The sequence below is a fragment of the Drosophila mauritiana genome, chromosome X (assembly GCF_004382145.1).
Source record: "Drosophila mauritiana strain mau12 chromosome X, ASM438214v1, whole genome shotgun sequence".
NCBI lineage: Eukaryota > Metazoa > Arthropoda > Insecta > Diptera > Drosophilidae > Drosophila > Drosophila mauritiana.
In genome coordinates, this window is record NC_046672.1 from 19,296,935 (window position 1) to 19,319,253 (window position 22,319).

The following is a 22,319-nucleotide window of genomic DNA, read 5'->3' on the forward strand; positions in this document are numbered from 1 at the left end:
CCGAAAGAAAGGAAAATCTAGGTCTCCGGAACAAGCGAAAGGATCCTCCGCCAAGTGAACGAGGACTCCTGGGACACCGCGCGAACTAGAGCACTGACTACTGTTTTCTGAGGCACTTAATGGATATTTATTTGAAAATCACAACGCATTTGAAAGCATTTGATTGCTTGCGTTGGCCCACTTAAGTAGGCAATGCATTATGTAACGAATCAGCCGAGGGTATCGAACAGATAACTAGATATTTATTTAAGAAAACGCAACGCATTCCCGTAGATTTTCGCACTGGACTGTTTGTGCTTTGAGCCACTTACATTTTGTAATAAGTAAGCAATGGGCATCGCGCAGTCGGGACACTCAAGTGCATTCTCCTTCTTTTCTTGCGAAAAAGCGGACAAGCAAGCTGAGCACAAAACTCGACAGTAGCAACAATGTAGTTCCAAAGAAGTAGACAGTCGGGCGAGGCTGGAGGAGCTGCTGCCCTGCCGAGGAAGCGCACAACTATATCTGAAAATTGGACAGCTTGACAGGCAAAGACCTCTTCATAAACAAGCGTAGCTTCTGTGTCCCGAGATTAGGACAGCACAGCACGGTCGAAAGGAGCGCCGCACTAAGGTGCAGATCCAATACAAATCTCTAAATCCGTTTTGTCATCATCCTAAGCTAAAAACTATTTTGTAAGCTACAAAATTGTGCGAGATAAGAAAACAATCCTTGCCAGTCCCAAAAGTGTGAGGAATTCAGCCAGCTCTGTTGTCAGCGGCAAATTCAAATCGGGACTCTTGACCATTTTACATATTGCAGTTCAGTTCAAATAAGCAGCGCAGCTTGAGCAACGACCTATTGTGTAGCTAGCTAACAGGCATAGTTATCAAATCCCATATTTCGTATCGGATAATTTATTCTATAAATTCATTCTTTCACCAATTTGATTAAAATGGAAATTTCCCGGCGGCTTCAATGGCAATTGAACGGGGCATAATTGATTTTAATTAAAAATTCCATTGTTTTGGCCCAAAAACAAAATATTTTTGGTAGGAAATCCGAATAAAAATTTCCGCCCAACATTTTTCGGTGCGTTTTTTTCTCATTGTAACGTGGCTGAAGGGTCCCTCAATTAAAGAAAGCTAATTTTTCCCATAACTTTTAGCTGATTTCCAAAGAGGTTAACCCAAAAGTTAATTTGTTTAGCAATTTTTCAATACGTTAAATCAGCGCATTACAAATATGTTTTTTTTATAATTAAATACGTTTATTTAGACGATTACTTGTTATTTCGACACTGCTTTTTGTGGCGCAGAATGTCGATCGTTGTCAGTCGCAACTCCCTCTTGCAGGAGTTGCAGTAAAAGCCGCCGGAGGAGTGTGAACTGGAGCTACTGGCTGCCTCCGTTGAGGACTCCGTGCTAGTTGTTTTCGCCATGCGGCTTTCCCGCGCCTTGCGACCCTTGCATTTGGGTCGGTGCACCAGCTGCTCGAGCACATCGAACTCCTTGAGCTCGAAATCGCAGCGCGTACACTGCCAGGGCTCTGCCCGAAGAATCGCGTCCATGGCCGTCGTCCACTGCTGTTCGACTAAGCAGCTGTACACCACGTGCTCCGATACGTTGAGGCCGCCCTTTTCTTCGTTCGGTGTCATGGGAAAGTCGACGGCAAAGGGGTTCTCCTTGAGCTCCGCCAGTAGCGCCGAAGGAGCCTGATGTGTGTAGAGCCTCTTGATGTCGGCGGGAAGCAGTCGGCGTATCGCATAGGCCACGTCCAGCGCCATATATTCCACAAGATCTTGCCACAGCGCGCTGCTCCTATCGTCACTTGAATGGGAAGGTGCTTCCTGTTTGCTGTTGAGGTCTGCAAAATGGACAGCATTAGGTACATACGTATTAGATAACTAAGATCCATTTCGAATGCCAAGAGCAACAAGCATTTTCTATAACTGAACAGTTTTAATATCGAGAATTGTATATGTAAATACCTAAAATGGTAAAAAAAAATCTTTGAACTTTAATACACCACCTTGCAGGAAAGGTGTGGTGAAAGGTCTCTTGGGAACAGATTGCAAGGCGAGTGTTCTCACCCGACAGAGTGGCCAGACCGCTGAGGTAAGAGCCGTTAGCCCCATTCGGATATCGAAATTACAATTGTTTAAGAAGAATACATACAAGGCGCAGAACAAACAAATATTGGTCAATATGTTTCGAGTGCATTGCAACAAGTGCTTCCGTCATCGCAAAACTGATCCGGCCGTGCCCTTCCACTTGACCCAGTGCCGGCACGTGATCTGCGGGCCCTGTTTGGGCCAATCCTCGCTAGAAAAGAACTGCCCGCTGTGCGGCCGCGTGCTCAAAGCGATCCAGATCAACCGGGACATGCCAACTAGCGTGGCCAACTACTTCGAGGATCCCCTGAGATTCCAGCAGATCTACCGCAAGATCTCCAAGTTCCAGGCGGACCAGCGGGCATCGGACAACCTGGGTTTCTACCGCCAGTTGCAGCAGCTGGAGCAGAACAAGCGCCAGCTGGAGGGCTTTTGCAAGATGGAGGCGCAGCTGAACCAGAAGGTCGAGGAGGAAAAGAGGCGAATCGCCGAACTACGCACCTACATCGCTTACCACGAGAATGCGCAGAGGATGACGAGGCGCCGGCGCAGTGCAGGTGAGAAATTCCATACGCCGGAGTTCCAGGAGGCCTGGAACACCTCTGTCAGCACTTCGGACAAATCGCAGTCGGATATGCCTTTTGATAGCTTCCGCCGGGCCGCGGACTTGGAAACCCCGTCAACGCGGAGAAGATCCTTTGGCGGCGACACTAAAGGCTTTCATCTTTAGTCACTCCAATTACTTGTCTAATCTCTTATAGGAATTCTAAGACTATAATACTTGTAACGATACTTAATAGAATGAAATATCTATGATGTTTTAATTGGGTTTTGTCCTTTCAGAACTTTCCCAATATAAAAAACCAGATAAATTATTCATTTGTTCTTAGGGTACTTATTATCATCCCTATTATATTACTATTACTATTCAAATCGAGACGAGGTACACGGAAATATAACAATCTACTTAAGCTTACAAAACTCAAAAACCCACTAGTAGCTTTAATGATTCCAACCAATCTGGTGAGTACTTACCATCCAGCTTGCCGTAAAGCAGCCTGCTCCAACGTCGGCGCAACTCGATGGCCCGGCTCAACAGCTCCATGCCGCTGCCGGGCATGGGCAGATCCAGTCCCAGCCAGCCGTCGCAGGCGATCTGTGTGATGCCCGCGTTCGTGTCGATGGCGAAGCTGAAGAGCAATAGCGTCTGGGCAGCCGGCAGACGGATGCAGTTAATCAGATAGGGCTTGGCGGTCTCCAGCAGCGACCTGTTGTAGTACGTAGTTTTTGGGGATTAGTATGGGACTACAATTCCGTACAGACGCACTCACTGATAACAGAGCAACTGGTGGCGCTTGCTGAGCGGAAGCTTGGGCGTGTAGAAGTCCGGCTTGGGCAGCAGATCGCTTTCGGTCAGCTTGAGCTGCTCGAAGTACTTGGCGAATTGCGAGTTGGGGTGCTGCAGCACGAAGGGCTTGAGCCGCGTGTGGAAGAACTGCTGGCCACCACCCTTGCAGTAGTTGAACTCGTCGCTGATGGCCAGCTGTGGGTAGAAACCGCTGCCAAGCAGCAGCTTCATTAGCACAACGACGCTGTGTCGGTCGAGACGCGACGAACGCTCCAGCAGCGCCAGTTGTCGAGGATCGAACCGCAGCCGGAAGTCTACGTCCCTCATGTCGTCGCCCTGCTCCTCCTCCCGCTCCTCCTCGTCCTCCGCTACCCGTCCAGCGCTCTGCTTCAGCAACTTCCGCTGACGGGGTTGCTCAAATCGTTGGCGGCGCTTCATGGCTTTCAGCTGCCGCAGCTCACCATGGCGCGTGGCGCGCTCGGCACTGGTCAACTGGGAGTCCGAACCGCTGGCCACCACCATGCCGCAGCTCTCGAGGATGCGCTGGAACTGCTGACGCAGCTTGGTCACCTCATAGAAGCGCTGCTCTTCGATGCCCAAGCGACGGCACCACTGTCGAGTGCCATCGCGCCGCATCTTGAGCTGCACCCACTCGTTGTAGAGACGCACCAGGGTGAAGAGGTCGCCTTGATCGGACTCCAGCGACTCCCGCTCGCGCACGCAGCGCTGGTCTGTGTGGGCACGATTCGTCAGCGGGTTCTGCACGCTCAGCATGGCGGCCAGGGTCAGCAGCTGCTCCACCTCGGGGAACACACTGCCCATAAGCAGCATCTTGCCGATGGACAGCTCAACGGGCAAGTTGGCCAGCGACCTGCCCAACGGTGTAATCTTCTCCTCCACGCTGAGTGCGCACTGCAATAGGGATTAGAAGTCCGGTTGAATTGGGGTCTACACAGTTGGGTATCGGTGAAATGCTCACGTGTTGCTTTAGCGCCAGAATAGTCTGCTCGATGCGCTCCGTTTCCGGGGCCTCTATGAATGGAAAGGCCCGGACGTCGGGCAGTCCCATGGACACCATCTGCAGCAGCATCGTGTCGAGCGGCACGCGGTAGATTTCCGGAGTGGGATAGGCCTCGAAGGAGTTGTATTGCTCCGCAGTGTAGATCCGAAAACAGACCTGTGCTCAGAAAGTGGGAATGTATGAGAAACGGAGCAACCGTGGGTTAGGTTCTAGCTTACACCTGGTCCCGTGCGCCCAGCACGACCCTTGCGCTGATCCGCAGACGACTTGGACACCCAGAACTCCTTCAGGCGCTGGCCCTTGCAGGTCGCGTCGAAGTTCATCTCCTTGACCTTGCCAGAGTCGACCACGAACCGCACGCCGTCCACGGTGAGCGACGTTTCGGCTATGTTGGTAGACACAATGCACTTGCGCATGCCCTCGGGTGCGTAGTCAAACACCTTGCTCTGGTCCGCAATCGCCTGGCCACTGTGCAGCGGCAGGACGAGCCAATGAGTCTGTTCGGTGGCGTACTCGTGGACGGCCTCCACAACAGATTCGATTTCGTTTACGCCGCTAACGAAGATAAGCACGTCACCGCGCTCGCTGGCTGGGTAAGATGATTATTAGGCGAGCCCTAAAAGAACATGATAACTAAACTCACTCGGATACTGCTGGTCAATAAGGCTAAGCACCTGGACAAATGGAGCTGGATCGATGCGGTTTCTCTGAGAGCGTTTGGATGTCGCCTGTCCCGCCTTTAGTTCCAGTGCAGGAGGCGGCAGATAGCGCAGTTTGATGGGAAATAAACGTCCCGGCACCTGGACTAGTCGTGCGCCCTCCTCGCCGAAGTAGCCGTGGAAGAGCTCCACGTTGATGGTGGCAGACATGAGTATCAGCTTCAGTTGCGGCCGCGCCCTCAGCAAGCACTTGGTGACGCCCAGTAGAAAGTCGCCGAATAAGTTGCGCTCGTGGATTTCGTCCAAAATCAAGGCATCGTACTGGTCTAGGTTGGCAGCCACCGCCAGTTGCCGCAGCAACAAGCCCTCCGTGATAAAAATGATGTTGGTGAGCTTCGTCCGGCTGCGCTCGAAGCGGATCTGGAAGGCCACCCGACTGCCGTAGTCGTCCAGCAGCTCGTGCGCCACGCGCTTGCACAGGGAGACGCAGGCCAAGCGGCGCGGCTGGGTGCAAGCTAAGGCAACAAGAGGTCGGTCATTAGCAAGGCAGCCTCAGGGGGATGCAACATACTCACCAATGCTGCGGTAGCCAAAGTCGTAGAGATACTGGGGCACCTGTGTGGACTTGCCGCAGCCAGTGTCACCGGCCACGATGACCACGCGGGATGTGTCCAGTGCCTCGCGCAAGTCCTTCCGGAAGCGAGCAATGGGTAGATTGCGTTGTGTCTGCCGCACCTTTCGGATACGCTGGAACTTCTCCGTCTGGCGGAAGTCCAAGTACACCAGCAAGATATGCCGAAACTGAGACTGCATTTCGTCGCGCGCCTCCTGAAGCAGTTCGTCGGCGTCCAGTCGCAATGCCAAGTGCTTGCTGCGGTGATACGGCTGCATGCTGCTCAGCTCCGCCTCCGCGAGTCGAGGCGGCAGCACGGGCTGACCCGTGGAGCGCATCATGGCCTCGTACTTGCCCACGAATTTCCAAAAGTCAGCCTCGTTCTCCACCAGACTCCTGCCTGCCTGGCGGCTCTTGGCCTGCAGCAGGCCCACGAGCTCCGCCTTGTGATCCAAGAAACTGAACTCGATCAGGCTGATCTGAGTCCTGCGGCGGCTGGAGGCCTGTTCATCTGCCTTCTTTGTTATCCGGGACATTTTTACCGAAGCCAAATAGCTCCTAGAATTTGTATTTACTTCTCCCGACTGCAAACGATAATACTGCTACCGATAGACGGTCAGCTGTGCAGGAACCCAAACCGATAACACAATTCTGAAATGTGGATGACTACTAACAAGGTTTATTTCCCTAGATTGCTAACAGGAGGAGGCACTACCACATGGCGCGCTGGACGCCGGACAGCTTGTTGTAGTCGGCGAGGTGGCGCCACACAATTCGACTGAGCCTGTACTTGTGGACAACTCCGCGCGGCCGTGACGTAAGCGCGCAGCGTTCCCTCACCCGGACGAGCGATGAGTCCCGAGGAAAGGCAGCGATCTCGGCGTCGGCTACCTCGCGTAGCTCCGGCGGCAGGATGTCGTTCTTGCGCAGCGAGTTGATTCGCAGCCGCTCCACGGCGTTCTCCTTGACGCACTTGCGCCGCTTTACGTCGCGAATCATCTTCCAATCGGCGTACTTGGTGCGCACCTGCTGCAGCTGTTGGGACAATGGGCTGGGTATTAGGTTCGCTCAGTTGGGAGTACGATGTTTACTTACTCCGCAGCCGGCTATTTGCACAGACTGGCACACAAAACCCCCGATCCTGGCCAGAGAGTTCATGTTGTTGCTTTCGGTGGTGCTCTTCTTCTTTTTGCCTCTTTACTTTGTTCGATATAGTGTCGGTTATTACCGCGCGGGTCTATCGATAGGCAACAGCTGATGAGCCATACAGTGAATTGCAAATTCATTGCGTACTATTTTCGTATACGAAAACTGGGTGATTTAAATGAAAAATACGATGGCGAAGCATGCGGGGTGGAATCTATAAGGGTAAAACATGGAAAGCCGGCTGACTTTCGACCTCTCGGAATAAGTTTTAATTAACAATTCACTCGCTTTACATAACCGCCAAGCAGCGCGATTCAAAACGAGCGCGTTCACAACCATTCGCAGTGGCGTACAATTGCTGTTGAAATTCGCCGCGAAGCGCGTGCACACGTGTGCCAGTGTGCGTGCGCCAGTGCGTGTATGTGCACAGTCGAGCTTGCCAGTGTGGGTGTGTGTGGTCGTCTCACGTCGATTTAGAAATTTGCTCGTGCCCGCAGTTTGCCGTTCGCCGTTCGCCGTTTTCGCCTTGTGTGTGGTGTGTCTACTCCGTATAGACTGCCAATCGAGTCCAGCTCCGCTTCCGAGCAGCAGCAGAAGAGGCATCGCAACTCAGCTCAGCTCGCTGATCCACAGATCCCGCAGTCCGGTGCAATTCACGGCCAGGCGAAAACCCAGTCCCAGTCAGCAGCTGAGGAAGAACAAGAACGAACAAGCAGAAGAAGCAGGCCGAAGAGAGGAGCAGTCGCAGCCTTGCAGAGATGCCTTCTAGCGATCCCCTGCCGCCCAAGGAGGGCGCGCTCTTCCGCAAGCTACTTGTAAGCCGGTCCAGGTGCCCCTGCTGTCCCATCCCTTCCCCTCACCTTAATACCGCAACTGTGCAGACCCCCTCCCTTCGCTCTTGCCTTTGGCCGGCTTCGGCATCCATGTGCTTTTTAGCTGAAGTCAGGTGAAGAGTGCCTATTTTTGGCAGAAGCAATCCGGAGGCGATTCCTCCGCTGCTCGAGATGTGCGGCTTCAGCGGGCAATTGCACAGCTCTGCTTAACCGCCGACGTTTGTGCTCGGCCCGCTGGTCGCATAACCTCAAAATTCGCGCTGCGCGGGATGCGAGAAACTTTGACTAAAACCTTTCTTCTTTGTGCTTCCTTATCACACAGAAATGCTACGAACTGAAGCAGTACAAAAATGGCCTTAAACTGGCCAAGCAGATCCTGTCCAACCCCAAGTACATGGAGCACGGCGAGACGCTGGCCATGAAGGGGCTTACTCTGAACGGACTGGGGCGCCGCGAGGAGGCCTACAAGTATGTGCGTCTGGGTCTGCGCAACGACTTGCGCTCCCACGTTTGCTGGCACGTCTACGGACTGCTCCAGCGCAGCGACAAGAAGTACGACGAGGCCATCAAGTGCTACCGCAACGCGCTCAAGTGGGAGAAGGACAACCTGCAGATCCTGAAGGACCTGTCGCTTCTCCAGATCCAAATGCGCGACCTCGAAGGCTACAAGGAGACGCGCCACCACCTGTTCACGCTGCGTCCCTCGCAGCACGCCTCCTGGATCGGTTTCGCCATGAGCTACCATCTGCTGGGTGACTACGACATGGCCAACAGCATCCTGGAGACGTTCAGCCAGTCGCAAACGTCGATTGTATGTACCCGGCTGCCTGCCGATTCCCCATTGTATATTCCAATTAAATAACATGTTCGTATTTCTTGTTCCATGTTTCTGCTCCGTGGACAGGAGGCGCACGATTACCGTCACTCGGAGCTGCTGCTCTACCAGAACCAGATACTCATCGAGTCGAATCGTCTGCAGCAGGCCGTGGACCACCTGACCAAGTACCAGGGCCAGATCGTCGACAAGCTGGCCGTTCGCGAGACCATGGGCGATCTGTACATCAAGCTGCAGCAGCAGGAGAAGGCAGTGCCCATCTTTGAGTCTCTGATCCGCCGCAATCCGGAGAACGTGCTCTACTACGAGCAGTACATTGCTGCCCGCCAGGTGACCGACTCAAGCGCCGTGGTGTCGATCTATCGCGTGTTCCAGGAGCAGTATCCGCGCGCCCTGTGCCCTCGCCGCCTGCCTTTGAACATCGCCAACGGCGACGAGTTCCGCGTCGTGACCGACGAGTACCTGCGCCGCGGTCTGCGTAAGGGCATTCCGCCGCTATTTGTCAACGTGCGCACTCTGCACCAGATACCGGAGAGGGCGGCCGTCATCGAGGAGCTGGCGCTGCAGTATTTTGAGAACCTTACCCGTTCCGGTCACTTTTCTCGCGAAGATGCCGACGCTGGGATTCCCGTCGAGCCGGCCTCGGCACTGGTGTGGACGGCACTGTTTCTGGCGCAGCACTACGACTACATGCGCGATACGGACCGCGCTCTGGAGTACATCAATGTGGCGATCGACCATACGCCAACACTCATTGAGCTGCTTATCACCAAGGGTCGCATCTTTAAGCATGCCGGCGATCCCGTGGAGGCGTACGTCTGGCTGGAGGAGGCCCAAAGCATGGACACGGCGGATCGGTGCGTGAGACTAGACTAGCATAGACCTGCTGAATGTAACCATCAATGTTTTCCCCTCAGCTACATCAATTCGAAGTGCGCGAAGTACATGCTGCGCGCCAACATGGTGCAGGAGGCTGAGGAGATCTGCGCCAAGTTCACCCGCGAGGGTGTCTCCGCCATGGACAACTTGAACGAGATGCAGTGCATGTGGTTCCAGACGGAGTGTGCCCTGGCCTATCAGCGCATGGGTCGCTGGGGCGAGTCGTTGAAGAAGTGCCACGAGGTGGAGCGCCACTTTGCCGAAATCGTCGAGGACCAGTTCGATTTCCACACCTACTGCATGCGTAAAATGACGCTGCGCGCCTACGTTGGCCTGTTGCGATTAGAGGACGTGCTACGCCAGCATCCATTCTATTTCAAGGCGGCCAAGTGCGCCATCGAGGTGTACATTCGCCTGTACGACAAGCCGCTTAAGTCGGAGACAACCATTGAGGAGATTGACATTGGTATGTGCACCCATACCCCACTAGCTCCCTTGCTCGTTTACTCAGCTGTATGACCGCCTTTCTTCGTTACAGAGAACCTGCCGCCATCAGAACTGAAGAAGCTGCGCAGCAAACAGCGCAAGGCCAAGAAGAAAGCTGAGCTGGAGAGTGCGCAGGCCGCACAGGCGCAGGTGAAGCGTGAGCAGCACCAGAAATCGAAACAGCAGGCGAACCAGGAGACCGACCCCGATGCTCCGCAGTTGGACGAGCTGGTGGCCGAGAAGCTGGAGCGTACGGACGATCCGCTGGACAAGGCCATTGACTTCTTGAAACCGCTGCAGCAGCTGGCTAAGGAGCGCATCGAGACGCACCTACTGGCCTTCGAGTTGTACTACCGCAAGAACAAACTGCTCCTAATGCTGCAGTGCATCCGGCGCGCTCGCGCCGTCGACGCCGCGCACCCCGTAATCCACAGCTGCATTATTCGCTTCGTTAAGTCGTTGACCAGCGCCGCCAAGGAGCAGCCGTTCAATGAGCACGTGCAGAAGGTGCTGGAGAAGGCTACCAAAGAACTGATAGGCAGCAAGACGCCCCAGCAGCTCAACGATGAGTTCATTGCCAAACACAACGCTTCCATACTGCATTTATACGAGGGCGCCCGCAGTCTGTACGAACTGGACAATAGTAAAAAGGCTGCCGCCATCAAGCTGGTCACTAGCTTCAACCTGGCCAAGCTCCGTCTGGAGGTAAGTGACTGCCAAGCCCATTGCTCCACCCCTGTTGATCCATGCTATTTGAATTATGTTCCGCAGGAGGCCACCAAGATCTACACAGCGTTGCGGGACGGCGATGTGTTTGGCGATTGCGAGGCAGAGGCCGCTTCCTACCAACAGGCGTGCCACCAACGCTTCCAGTACGCCCGCATCTTTCGCAATGTCGAGGAGCTGGAGGCTCAGCTGCAGGAGAAGGAGGCCGCCAAGCTGCGCGCCGAGGAAGAGCAGCAGCAGCTGATTCACGTTGATTCTAGTGAACCGGTGTCTGTGTTGGCCACGGCAGCGGCAGCGTCTTAGGACCAAACAAGACTACTAACTAATACCCGGGCCCGAGAAGTTAGTAACAGGAAGAACAGATCTGCGGCCACCACACCATCAAACACAACAAAAGCAACAATAACGAGAAGTGAAGCGAAGAACCTAACTAACAACCAACAATATGAACAGGAATAAGCTTAGCTCTATAAACAACGGCAACCACAATAAAATTCACTATTAACAACAACAAACCAAGTGCTCTGATGAGGAGGACGCCACGCCGCTCTAGGCATGGCCGCGTTTATCTGATCGGATCGGATTGGACCGGTACGGATCAGATCTGAGGCGGCGGTTGGCTTGGCGCTGTGCCCTTGTGCGTGGCATGTACCACCAGTCTGCCACCTGAGAACACATCCCGTCATCCGTCACACAGCATCCTACAAAATGGTTTCGGCCGAGGACGAGTTGATGAGGAATAGGAATCGGAATCCGGTGCGAAATGATGCGGAGGTGATATGTGGGATGCGCACGTCGAACGTCCGGCACCGCGAACCATGTAGTTATCCAAGTTGTTGTATCCACTGTTGTGGGATTTCGAAAACTGAATCAAACGGAACGAACCTTTGTTGACAACACCCGCTGGCTTTCTTAACAACACCTTATTTTTTATTATTTTTAACGAATGCATTGTATGTACATATGAAGTCGTAATTAATTATACGCAAATCAAAACCTTAATTCGTACACCACGACAAGTCTTCTAATTCTAAACCACATGGTATTGAGCAGAGTAGGAGCGACAGGACTGCCTCCACTGGATGCGTTGAGTGTCCTTGTGCCCAGTCTAGATTTCTGATTTACCGCGCAGCTTGCGCTGGTTAAGAAGCAGCACAATTGAACCGCCTACATTTAGTATATCTACTAACGACCTTCCCCGCTGGTATAGCAACCTATAGAAGAATAGAACCTCCATCCCAACCATTGCAGTTAAAACCAAGGATTAAGTAAGTAAGCGTAACGACGCCATCATTTATTGGGGGGACCTCGCCAAGCCGGACCAAGCAGGAGCTATCAATCCTCGGGTTCATCAGTCAGATTGAGGACACGCGGCTTATAGGTGAGTCTTTTAAAACGACAAAACCTCGAGTGAGACCGCGGCGAGGTCGACTGATCCCCAACGGCGTCATTGTGCCGGCAGATTTTGACGAAACTCTCCGGAATCCTTGCGTTAGTGGTGATTGCCATTGTGGCTGACCCCGCTGAGGTAATGTAGCGCTTCTGGCCCTCCCATCCTGGCTCGGAAAGCTTCTTCTCAATCTGCAGCTTCATCTCAAGTGAAGGCTCACGGCTTGCTCGGCGCTTTTGTTTTCCTATATTTTCTTGTTTATTTTCTTGCTTTTTTTCTGTAATTTTTTCTTGCTTTTTTTCTTGCTTCTTTTCTTGCTTTTTTTCTTGCTTCTTTTCTTGCTTTTTTTCTTGCTTTTTTTCTTTCTTTTTTTCTTGCTTTTTTCCTTGCTTTTTTTCTTGCTTTTTTTCTTGCTTCTTTTCTTGCTTTTTTTCTTGCTTTTTTTCTTGCTTTTTTTCTTGCTTTTTTTCTTGCTTCTTTTCTTGCTTTTTTTCTTGCTTTTTTTCTTGCTTCTTTTCTAGCTTTTTTTCTTGCTTTTTTCCTTGCTTTTTTTCTTTCATTTTTTCTTGCATTGTTTCTTGATTTTTATATTGCTTTTGTTCTTGATCTGAGGAGAAAACCACGGAGTAATGACCACATATACTTGAGGAAAAGATTTCTTCCCTACCTGCCATTTTCCTGTGCAACGTTTTGGGGATAACCTGCTCGCAATGACTTAACGATGTCATGTGACAGAGTGACGGCCATTTTGACGATAGCTGTCACAGCAGGATTGTCGCAGGACTAGCTAATGGCCTCCCTGATCTGGCAATTCTCTAGGTGAAGGCTCTGCGACCGACAACTATCGAAAAAACCATGCCAGGTCATTGATTTCTTGAGAATTCGCTCACAACACGTGCCAATCTGAATTTATGGCTGTCCACGAACGAATTCGAAAGAACATATTTGAATTTTAACCGCCCAGCACAGCTTGATAGATTTTCAAAGAAGCAGCAAGCCATTCAAAAATTGTGAACAAATCACGGACAAGATTGCTCCCTCCATACATTTGAAATTAGCCACAGACTGCGTGGCACTTACAGCTTTATTCAGAAAATAATACATCTTATAAATTAGAAGCTAATTTACACAATGCAGCCGAATAACAACAAAATATGGGCAAAGTCGAGTTTATTGAAAAAAATATAAAGATGAGTCAGTCTCATTTCAGTATTCACATAATCCGCAACTTAAAAAAAGGTCTATCGTGTGCGGCAATTCTAGTGCCTCGCACGGGGACTAGGAGTTAGAAATAAGGTGATATAAGGTCCAAATAGCGTTGCGTTTCTTCAGCTGGTGGGTGGGATTTGAACCTAAAAATAGGCGTTTGTTCGCTCTTAAGTGGGACGCGGGGCGTCGGGCAGTATGTATTCCAAGTCGAACTTGGCTCCGATGCGAGGCACTCTAGGCTTCCTTTTCTTGACCGCCTGCAACAGAAGCGAGTAAATGGAATGAGTAAATTATGCAGAATAACTATATCCATCTCCTCTATCACCTGGGATGATGTCGATGCTGTGGCAGCGCTCGCACCGCCTGTTGAGACCCCACCAGATTCGGAATGCGACGTAGCCGGCTGCTGCTCCGAGATGAAAGCATTAGTTCGGGAATCATGGCTTTGACTTCGGCCAATGCTTACCTGAATTTTGAGCGTTTGCATCAGACCGGTCGCCTGTTCGCCTGCTGATTGTACAGGAAGACTAGAACTGTTCTTTGTGTCTATGGTCTCGTTCGTCGGTTGCTGCAACACAGACGAAGGACAAAGATTCTTGGTGGCATCGACGTCCTGACGACCGGCTGGTTGGACGCGATTTAATTTCTTGGGACGGTACGCCTGAATGGGCACAAAATCTTGGATCGTTGAGTATCGCGGTGGCGCATTGTTGAACTCCATCAGCTGGAGTGGCTGCTGCTTTAGCGGTCGCTGCTGGAGAGGCTGCTGCTGATTCGGGTAGTATGGCTGCTGGAGATGCATGCGCACGTTGTTGTTAAAGGTGCTCTGCGCAGCTATATTCTTGTTGGGGCGCATATGATTTCCATTGTTGACGCCAGAGTGGAATGCGTTGGCGTGCTGCGGGCGCGCGTTCACCCACTGATGCCACTGCCTTTTTGGTGGACCACCCAATGGCGGCTGATTTAACGCCGCTCCTGTCTGGACGCTTCTGTAGAAATGCTGGGTGTCCACGTGCGCCTGCGCCTGCTGCTGCATCTGCGGCTTCTGCTCCTGCTTCTGTGCCTTCTGCTGCTGCGCCTCATGCTGTTGTGCCTCTTGCTGCCAGAAAAGCGGTGGCTTGGGTAGATTCTGCAATGAAAAGTGGTTATGTGAACACATGTTTGGGTGGCACAACTGGACTGAAAGCAGTTACGGGCATTTGTCCGGGAAACGGAGCTTTTTGCTGTAGAAGTAGTGGCGGACGTAGCTGCTGCACCGCCTCCTGTGGTGGCGTCGCGTCCTTATCCTCCCCCACGCCCAAAACCGACATGAGCGCCAAGGTCGGATCCTGAGGAGCCACCGTTGCGGACGTGGCTGCAGAGAATGCAGTGAAAGCTGTGCTTGCAGCTGCATCAGGAGCTTTTGTGAGCGAAGCAACCATAAAACTACCGCCCTGTTGACGTGATGATGACCGATTTTGGCGCCAATTATTTGGCGCAGACTGCGGTTTGGTTGTTGGCGTACTGACGCGTTCCCGCCAGTTGGTAATCTGCTCCGGCGGCACTGGTTTTGGCTCCGGCGATGACTTGTATGAATCCGTACGGGCTATCGGGTCGCCGCGCGTCTTGACGAATTCGTCGCGAATTTGGGTCTTCATCGTGATCGGGACCCAGGTGGACCCTGCGGCAGTCATATAGCGACTGCTGGTCGCACGGACTGGCTCGTCCTGTGCCTGGTTCGGTTCAGTATCCCTCACAGTCAGTGCGTTGTCGTTCTGCTTCTCTGCTTCCTCTGCAAGAAAGAGTGGGAGCATTGCTATGTATGTGCCTTATCCGATTCTCTAGGCTAGGCCGCACAAGCCACTTACCGTCCGTCTTGATGATCACCAGGGCAATTTCGGGCACCTTGTAGACTCGGTCTGCGGCGATGCCGTGGATGTCGTTGCAGTTCGGAACGGGCTTGTCGAACAGCACCTCGTAGAAGTTGTCGACAACATGGACGCATTCAAAGCGCACCGGGTTGGGGTCCGTAACGGGATTAATGCCAATCACGGTGCCCTTAGTGCCCACGGGCACCATGTAAATGGAGCGTACGATTACGACGCGATCGAAGAGACGCACCGCGCGCTTTCGGTAGACTGCTGGCAGTGTGACATTGGGCTTGATGAGCAAGTGCGGCTTCACCTGCAGCTTAACGTGCTTGACGGGCAGTGAGCGCAACTCGTCGACGGCGGCTATCAGAAGCTCGACGGTCTCGCGGCAGACCGTCTTGGAGCCGCAGGAGACGCGCTCCACTTTCATGTGCGGCTGCTGGCGCACCCAGTTGGCCAGATCCTCGACGCGGCGATGGCCAACCGCAGTGGGGAACACGTCCTGTTCGAAGACGAACTCGGCGCGGTCGTTGGAGATACCGAAGAAGGCGATAACGTCTGGGTAACGCTGGCAATAGTCGCGCATCAGATCCAGGGCCAGGCTGGAGTAGTACCACTGGTTGTTCATGCGGCAGCAGTACCCGGCACGCTCCTCGTTCTGCCGCGGATACTTGAGCTGAAGGCCAATGTTGTGCTTGGTCACGTTTTCCATCTTCTGACGCCGCGGACCGAGCACCACCCACACGGTACCAGTTAGGCGTCCCAGGGTGCGGCCACTGATTTTGAGCAAGTGGCAGACCTGGTAGGTGGACAGGTAGTCCCGGTCCCGCTCTTCCTGCAGCTGACGTGCCGCCTTTACATTCGGTTCCGGTCGCACCATGATGCTGACTGCAAAAATTAATTGATGATGGGGTGTCATTGCATGGCGAGACGGACTTACCCTGAATGCGGCCATTGGTGTAGGCCAGGCGTGGGTCCTGCACAGTTCCCTCGCTGCCGTAATACGGATCCGTGATCAAGAAGATCGAACTGCCAACGGGGAAGTAGTGCTCCACGTTGAGGATATGTTTGCTCGTTTTCTCCCACACATTTAGATTGGCCACCACGCCCTGGGCAGGATGGCCGGTGACGGATCTGCTCCACGAGTCGCGCACCACCAGGTCCCCCTTGGCGTGGAACTCCGTCGAGTTGCCGGCAAAGGTGCGCACATAGACGAGCACATCATAGTTGGCAAACTGTATTCCCATACGAGTGATAAAGCTACCGTGGGAGGAAAGAGAAGAAAGAGAAGGTGGAGCATTAGCAGTGAGATTGCAGGTGCAGACGGCGGCTTCACACTCAACTGTTCCTGAAGCGCCTTGCACTCCGAGTCGAAACGCCGCGAATCGTTTGGCGCGATTCCATCGCTGTCGACGCGCTGATCTCGCGTGGCCACGCGCACCACCATCGCCTTGACGAGATGCGGCCAGCCGATGTGTATCACCTTCCCCAGGTACTGGGAGGCCACCGCCTCCAAGGTGTCCTCCAGCTGGCTCTTGCGTGGTTTCAGCACGATGTTCTGGTTGCGACTGACCTGTTCGAACACCTTGACGCGGTCGTTGCGCAGCTCGAACTGCAAAATAGCAAGCATATTAGACATGGCGAGCGTTATGCATGCGTCCAGGCGACACTCACGTCGAAGGGCAGATGCTGCATGGTGGGAAATCCCGGGAAGAAGACCTTCCTTGCCGCATTTGGCAGCTCGATGCAAACGCTGTACGGCAGATTGACTGCGATTTCGTGCGACCACTTGGCCACCTCCGAGCAGTAGAGCACGGAAAGGGCCTTCAGCGGAGGACACTCTGGCATGGGACCCTGCGCCTCCGGACTGTATTTGTACACATACATGGGGCCGTGTTGGTTGCGTTTGCGCTCCTCCAGCGACAGCTGCGCCTCGCATGGCAGCATGGCGTTCAGCAGTCGACGCTCGTCGATGAAGGGTATCAGCACAACCGCCTCCCAATCGTGTTTCTTGCCGTTGAGGTCGCTCTCGAACTCCAGCGGATAGAACTCGGCCAGCGGGCTGCTCGGCAGCAGCATGAGGTCGTGGTAGGCGACGGGGAGCAGCTTCGCACTGGCCGCCGGCAGCACCGCCAGAAGCTGTATTCGAAAGATTGGACAGATTGCTTAAGTAAATCTAGTATGTATGCAGATATATGGAAACATGGGTAATTGGTTAAGAAGATTGCTTTAACCAAATGATCTAGCACCACCATTGGATTAGAGGGAGATAGATATATGTTAGGAAGGAGATACGCAGATGATAGTCTAAATTGGTGGCTCTGGTTTATCTTTAAGAAATGATATGCCCGATAAATGATAAGCTTATAAAAAAATCGATCGGTGCTAAATGTGCTCAGCTCACCTGCTGGAATGGAAGAAAGGGCGTGCCCAAGTGGAAGTCGATCTCCACCTGCTCAATGTTCTTGAGGTCGCTGATGAATGGAGAGTAGTGGAAGGGATAGTACCAGTCCCAGGACTGCACGCCACGGTAGTAGTAGTCGAGCACCCACTGCAGCGCATTGACGTAGTGGTGGCCCAGTTCCTCGAGCAGGTCGCTCTGCGGATCCCGCTTGAACTTGTTGCGGTAGAAGTTTCGCTTGTAGTTCTCGAACTCCTTCAGAAGAACCGCCTCGTCGGAACAGTCCTCCTCGCTGTCATCATCGTAGAGCTGTGGAAGGGGCATTCAATGGACGGAATTGCGGGATGGTGGTCAGTGCAGCGAGTTCATACCATCATGCTCTTGTTGATGAGGGCTCCGAGGTCGGAGTCGTGGTTCTGTGACTCGGTGATCTCGTCGACGTCCGTGTCGAACGTATCTGTTTTGGAGTTCATGTACTTGATTTCGTCAGCGTTCTCCTTGAAGTGCTCCAGCTCCACCTCGGTGAGGGCCGACATGAAAATCTGCAAGCGGCGCAGGTTGAGCTTGCCGTTCTCGTTGATGTTGCCGCCAAGGGTCGGGTAAATTCGGATGTAGGTGCGGTAGAGCAGCGGCAGTGCGTTGGATGAGATGTGCAGGCACGGCAGGTGGGGAATGAAGTCGTTGCCGACCAAAAAGCCCATCAGCACCCAGTCGTCGATGAGCTGGGCAACGTCCAATTTGTGCTCGACGGTTCTCAGGGCGTCGAACTCCAGCTCGAGGTACTCGCGCAGCAGACCCAGGTGAAGCAGGAAGAAGCGCGTCTCCTCCACCGAGGTGCGCTTCACATTGCGCCCGAACTTGACCTCCTCGCGCAGCACCACGAAGTGTAGCTCGTGGGTGCAGAGGCCCAGAATGATCAGATCGGCGTCCAGGCCGTAAATGCAGTGCCGTGTGTTGGGATCAAAGACCGGCTGCGCCTTCATGTACCGAATGTAATCCATGATCTTGTGCTCGCCCTCGCCGGGCACCTCCTGGCCACTCAGGATCACGCTGCAACGCTGCCACAGCGGATCCGTCGAAATCTTCGTTTTGATAAAGGCGCGCAGTCCCTCCTGCAGACGCCCCATGAATACGGTGCCCGGCGTGATGCAGTTGCTGTCGAAGCGCTCGTGCTCCCGCCACTCGCCTCGCTGAGCCGCCTTGGACTCCAGCTGCTCCGCCTCGCGCGCCGACCGGAATCGCCGGCTGCGCTGCTGGTTCATCTTGGCCCGGGGAGCCACCCCGTCGACGGCAAGGAAGAAGAGGCGCTGCGGCTTGATCAGGTAGAACAGCTTGTCTACGTAGTTGAAGATTTCCTGGAATATCTGCTGCTCCTCCAGGTGAAAGTGAATGTTGTTGTCGTCCGGATGCGAGCAATTGTGGACAATGCCGTTCATGTCCAAGTACAGATTGTCGAACTCGGGTATCTGCAAAGGGACCGTAGGGTGCATTGGAACTCATAACGTGACCTAGCAGCTTTACTTACGCTGTGCTCCCGCGCCAACTCGCTGAGGCACGGATATCGCTCGCTAATGTAGCGAAAGAACTTGGGAACGCCCATGTCGCTGTTCTGGATGGGACTGTTCTGCTGCCGTGCTGTGCTGCCTCGATCTGTGGCAATTTAGATGAACTGAAAAATTTGTGCCTTTACCTGTTTCAACATGTATTGATTGACACAAAAGTTGCAAGTAGGTAAGGCGTTGCCACAACGTTTCGCAATTGCCGTGTGGTAGGGCCGGCGGCATTCCGCTTCGATAAATTACTAACGGGGCCCTGACCCATTCAAATCGATATTCGAATCGATAAGCTTAAAAGGGCTTATTTGCCAATAATCATAATAGTATACGAGTTTTAGGTTTAAGTAGTTCTCTAGTTCATCGTCGATGTAGTGCTGACACTTTACCATTTGAGCAGCATTTCATAGTTTTTGCGAAATGCAGATCGAAGTGAAAAAGAAAATAACTATGTTTTTGAACTATTGTGCCATCGCTGGCAATTGAACTAATTCCACTGCATATAGCCAAGGCTCGCACCCAAGGCAGCCACACGAGTGGCCACACTGTTTCCAATTAGAATTAAAACACCGCTCGCCTGGTCGCACTGGCACTGGCGAACAGCTGTTTTCCCAATCGAAAAGCGCTTGTGTTCCAAATTTTACGTAATTCGTATTTTGAAGCCGACTTCTGCCGTGTAGCCCCAAACGCCTAGCGAAATGTCGGCCCTCCGCCAAGTGATGTGCAGAAGCACCGCCTCACTGCAGCTGTAGGTACCCCCGCCTGGCCGGAGCAAGTGCATCCGACCTGGCAAATCTGCAGCCCCCCAATAATCCACTTTCGCTTCTTGCTACCGCAGGTACCAGGCCAACAGGGCAGCCGCTGCCCGCTGGGCATCCACCGCCACGGACGGCGGTCCGCTGGACCCCAAGACGGCCCTGGCCCGACCCGAAGAGCTGGAGCAGCGCAACAAGCTTAGTGGCAAGATCACCGTGCCGACGGCCGTCAATCTCGGCCCGATCAGCGGCGTTCCGGAGGAGCACCTGCGGGAGCGCCGTGTGCGCATCCATATTCCGCCCAAGAATGCCATGCAGAGCGGCACGGATAACGTGAACACCTGGCAGATCGAGTTCGACAACCGCGAGCGCTGGGAGAATCCGCTCATGGGCTGGTCCTCCAGGTGAGTAGTTGGCACGCCCACCATGCCATGGCAATCTTGGTCAACGTCTCGTGTTCCAGCGGCGACCCACTGTCCAACATGAACGTGCAGTTCGGATCCCCAGAGGAGGCCATCACGTTCTGCGAACGGAATGGATGGCGCTGGTACGTCGACGGCGCCGCGAAGCCCAAGAAGGAGCGCGTCAAGAACTACGGCATCAACTTTGCCTGGAACAAGCGCACGCGCGTCTCCACCAAGTAGACGCTCCCCGCAGCTAGCCAGGATTATAGACCACAATTATCTTATTTTTTTTGCTTTGTTCAAATACAACCCAAATAAACAGTCGGCTGGACTCAAATGACCACAGCACCATGAAATGGCCACCAGTTTCGCTGCCAATGGAAGCAGCACCAGTTGAGTGAATCAATCTTCTAATGGCGAGCGGTGTGGGAGCGATGCTTGTGCTGCTTCTCGCGTGGCTCTCGCTCGTCCCGACGCCTATCGCCATGGCGATTCCTGCTCCGACTGCGGCTTCTCTTCCGGCTGCCATCATGATGTTGGTACCAATCTCTGCGCTCGTTGCGCCAGTCCCGGTGCTCCTGCCGCTGTCCTCGGTCCTTGTGCTCCCTAAAACGATCCGTTTGGTCGCTATGCCGCTCTCTGTGCTCCTGGTGCCGCTCCCTGGGCTGCTTTTGCTCGTGCCGCCATCGGTGTTCCTGAAACTGCTCCACTGGCTTATCGCGTCGTCCCTTGTGATCCTGTTGCCGCTCCGTTCGCGTCCTGTGCTGCGATTGCTCATTATGCCGTCCGCGGTGCTCCTGGAGTCGGTCGACTTGCTTATGGTGCCGTCCGCCGTGCTCCTGCTCCCACTGCTTCTCCAGCGCCTGCATCTGCAGGCTGACCAGCTGGTGCAGCTCCTCGTTGAGCGTGGGCTTGCTCTTGCGGTGGCGCCGATGATTCTTTTGCTCCCGCCGGGTCTCGCCCACCACCTCGGCGAAGGCGGTGTTGTCCTGGAACTGCGGGTGCTTCTTGGTGTGCTGCAGAACGTGCTCGTAGATGAGCAGCCGCTGACGCGCGTCGAGTCCTGCCTGCAGATCATCAAAGGAGGCAGCAGGAAGGAGGCGTCGTGCTCCTTCGGTGCCCACAATGCCCTGAATGGTTGAGTCATCGAGCTGGATGCTAAAGGCTGGATCGTTGCTGCATGAGGCTGGCAATGGCAATGGCAATGGCTGCAACACTTCCGATGTAGTTGCGCCGTTTTTGTCCTGTGGGCTGTGGCTACCCGACCCTATCACCCCCCGCTCGCTCCAACCGAAGCGCTGCAGGATGGCGTGCAGACGCCTTCTGCTGGCGGTTACAAAGAGACGCAGCTGCTCTCGCTTTTCGTCCACATCTTCGCCAGACATTTTTAGCCAACGCGAAACGAACAGAATAGAGTGTTGGGAAAGCCCGAAATGTGCGGCCAGTGCTGCAGAACGCAGCGTGTATTTACAGTCCTAGAAAGTTTGGAATATCTAATCTATGGTGCCATTCGGCTCCTGGAGGTGATGCGGGATGCGGTATGCAGGAGCTCAGCTCCAGAAGAGAACGGTGAAGGCCATGATCAGGCAGGCGGCTCCTACCCACGGTGACTTGCGCTCCCCAATCCTTGCAAGCTTCCAGAAGGTGCCCAAGAATCTGCAAACAGACAGCAGACGAGTGTTAAGTGCGGTGACAATCAGTGGACCGGTCAGGGCGAGACCGGACACCTACCCGGTCTTGTTGCGGTCTATCAAGCTGGGGAAGAGCGAGCGCAAGTAGGCACAGGTGCAGATCAGCAGCAGGATGACCGACAGCAGGCTTTGGAAGTTGAACAGGGCGCTCTGTGGAGGGAAACGTGGCTAAGTGTTCGTCGGAGGAGTATCGGTCAGGAGTGGGTTTCAAACCATGATTTAGCAAATCGAAATCCGTGCTTGGCGATAGAATAACAACAAGCGGTAAATTAGTGACGTGCCATCTGACGTGCCATCTGATTCGCAGGCGAACTGGTTCCAAAACCGGACTCTCCGGACGTTTCGACTGGTTCGATAGCTGGTTAATCAACTGTTAGAATGATAAGGGATGTTAGAATGTTTAGGAATGAATAGAAAAATATGTTTAT

General features: G+C 53.5%; 8 protein-coding genes across 8 annotated transcripts; 3 read left to right on the forward strand and 5 right to left on the reverse strand.

Moving 5' to 3' along the window:
* Positions 1 to 1,227: 1,227 nt before the first annotated feature.
* LOC117146652 (probable ATP-dependent RNA helicase DHX34) lies at positions 1,228 to 6,355 on the reverse strand. The gene is made up of 7 exons (XM_033312987.1): positions 5,696 to 6,355; positions 5,105 to 5,635; positions 4,680 to 5,050; positions 4,420 to 4,617; positions 3,424 to 4,352; positions 3,128 to 3,360; positions 1,228 to 1,845 (listed from the first exon to the last, which is right to left on the reverse strand). The coding sequence occupies exons 1-7, from the start codon at positions 6,267 to 6,269 to the stop codon at positions 1,262 to 1,264; spliced, it is 3,420 nt and encodes a 1,139-aa protein (XP_033168878.1). The 5' UTR covers positions 6,270 to 6,355; the 3' UTR covers positions 1,228 to 1,261.
* Positions 2,181 to 2,877, forward strand: LOC117146655 (RING finger protein narya). The gene has a single exon (XM_033312990.1). The coding sequence runs from the start codon at positions 2,187 to 2,189 to the stop codon at positions 2,820 to 2,822; it is 636 nt and encodes a 211-aa protein (XP_033168881.1). The 5' UTR covers positions 2,181 to 2,186; the 3' UTR covers positions 2,823 to 2,877.
* Positions 6,356 to 6,390: 35 nt separating the features above from the next.
* LOC117146654 (28S ribosomal protein S14, mitochondrial) lies at positions 6,391 to 6,944 on the reverse strand. Its single transcript, XM_033312989.1, has 2 exons — positions 6,829 to 6,944; positions 6,391 to 6,768 (listed from the first exon to the last, which is right to left on the reverse strand). The coding sequence occupies exons 1-2, from the start codon at positions 6,889 to 6,891 to the stop codon at positions 6,445 to 6,447; spliced, it is 387 nt and encodes a 128-aa protein (XP_033168880.1). The 5' UTR covers positions 6,892 to 6,944; the 3' UTR covers positions 6,391 to 6,444.
* A 364-nt stretch (positions 6,945 to 7,308) lies between these two features.
* On the forward strand, positions 7,309 to 11,640 carry LOC117146653 (N-alpha-acetyltransferase 16, NatA auxiliary subunit). Its single transcript, XM_033312988.1, has 6 exons — positions 7,309 to 7,694; positions 8,035 to 8,523; positions 8,617 to 9,404; positions 9,465 to 9,892; positions 9,965 to 10,617; positions 10,684 to 11,640. The coding sequence occupies exons 1-6, from the start codon at positions 7,638 to 7,640 to the stop codon at positions 10,939 to 10,941; spliced, it is 2,673 nt and encodes an 890-aa protein (XP_033168879.1). The 5' UTR covers positions 7,309 to 7,637; the 3' UTR covers positions 10,942 to 11,640.
* A 1,541-nt stretch (positions 11,641 to 13,181) lies between these two features.
* LOC117146434 (5'-3' exoribonuclease 1) lies at positions 13,182 to 19,262 on the reverse strand. The gene is made up of 11 exons (XM_033312643.1): positions 19,014 to 19,262; positions 17,860 to 18,954; positions 17,492 to 17,797; positions 16,762 to 17,226; positions 16,431 to 16,699; positions 16,028 to 16,347; positions 15,085 to 15,975; positions 14,431 to 15,008; positions 13,704 to 14,366; positions 13,563 to 13,643; positions 13,182 to 13,494 (listed from the first exon to the last, which is right to left on the reverse strand). The coding sequence occupies exons 1-11, from the start codon at positions 19,086 to 19,088 to the stop codon at positions 13,405 to 13,407; spliced, it is 4,833 nt and encodes a 1,610-aa protein (XP_033168534.1). The 5' UTR covers positions 19,089 to 19,262; the 3' UTR covers positions 13,182 to 13,404.
* Positions 19,263 to 19,613: 351 nt separating this feature from the next.
* On the forward strand, positions 19,614 to 20,537 carry LOC117146438 (NADH dehydrogenase [ubiquinone] iron-sulfur protein 4, mitochondrial). The gene is made up of 3 exons (XM_033312651.1): positions 19,614 to 19,789; positions 19,880 to 20,200; positions 20,260 to 20,537. The coding sequence occupies exons 1-3, from the start codon at positions 19,740 to 19,742 to the stop codon at positions 20,438 to 20,440; spliced, it is 552 nt and encodes a 183-aa protein (XP_033168542.1). The 5' UTR covers positions 19,614 to 19,739; the 3' UTR covers positions 20,441 to 20,537.
* Positions 20,482 to 21,612, reverse strand: LOC117146437 (sex-determining region Y protein). The gene has a single exon (XM_033312650.1). It carries the CDS (start codon positions 21,583 to 21,585, stop codon positions 20,611 to 20,613), a length of 975 nt encoding a protein of 324 aa, XP_033168541.1. The 5' UTR covers positions 21,586 to 21,612; the 3' UTR covers positions 20,482 to 20,610.
* Positions 21,613 to 21,634: 22 nt separating this feature from the next.
* Positions 21,635 to 22,214, reverse strand: LOC117146439 (protein kish). The gene is made up of 3 exons (XM_033312652.1): positions 22,105 to 22,214; positions 21,932 to 22,041; positions 21,635 to 21,856 (listed from the first exon to the last, which is right to left on the reverse strand). Exons 1-3 carry the CDS (start codon positions 22,105 to 22,107, stop codon positions 21,751 to 21,753), a joined length of 219 nt encoding a protein of 72 aa, XP_033168543.1. The 5' UTR covers positions 22,108 to 22,214; the 3' UTR covers positions 21,635 to 21,750.
* Between the last annotated feature and the right edge of the window lie 105 nt (positions 22,215 to 22,319).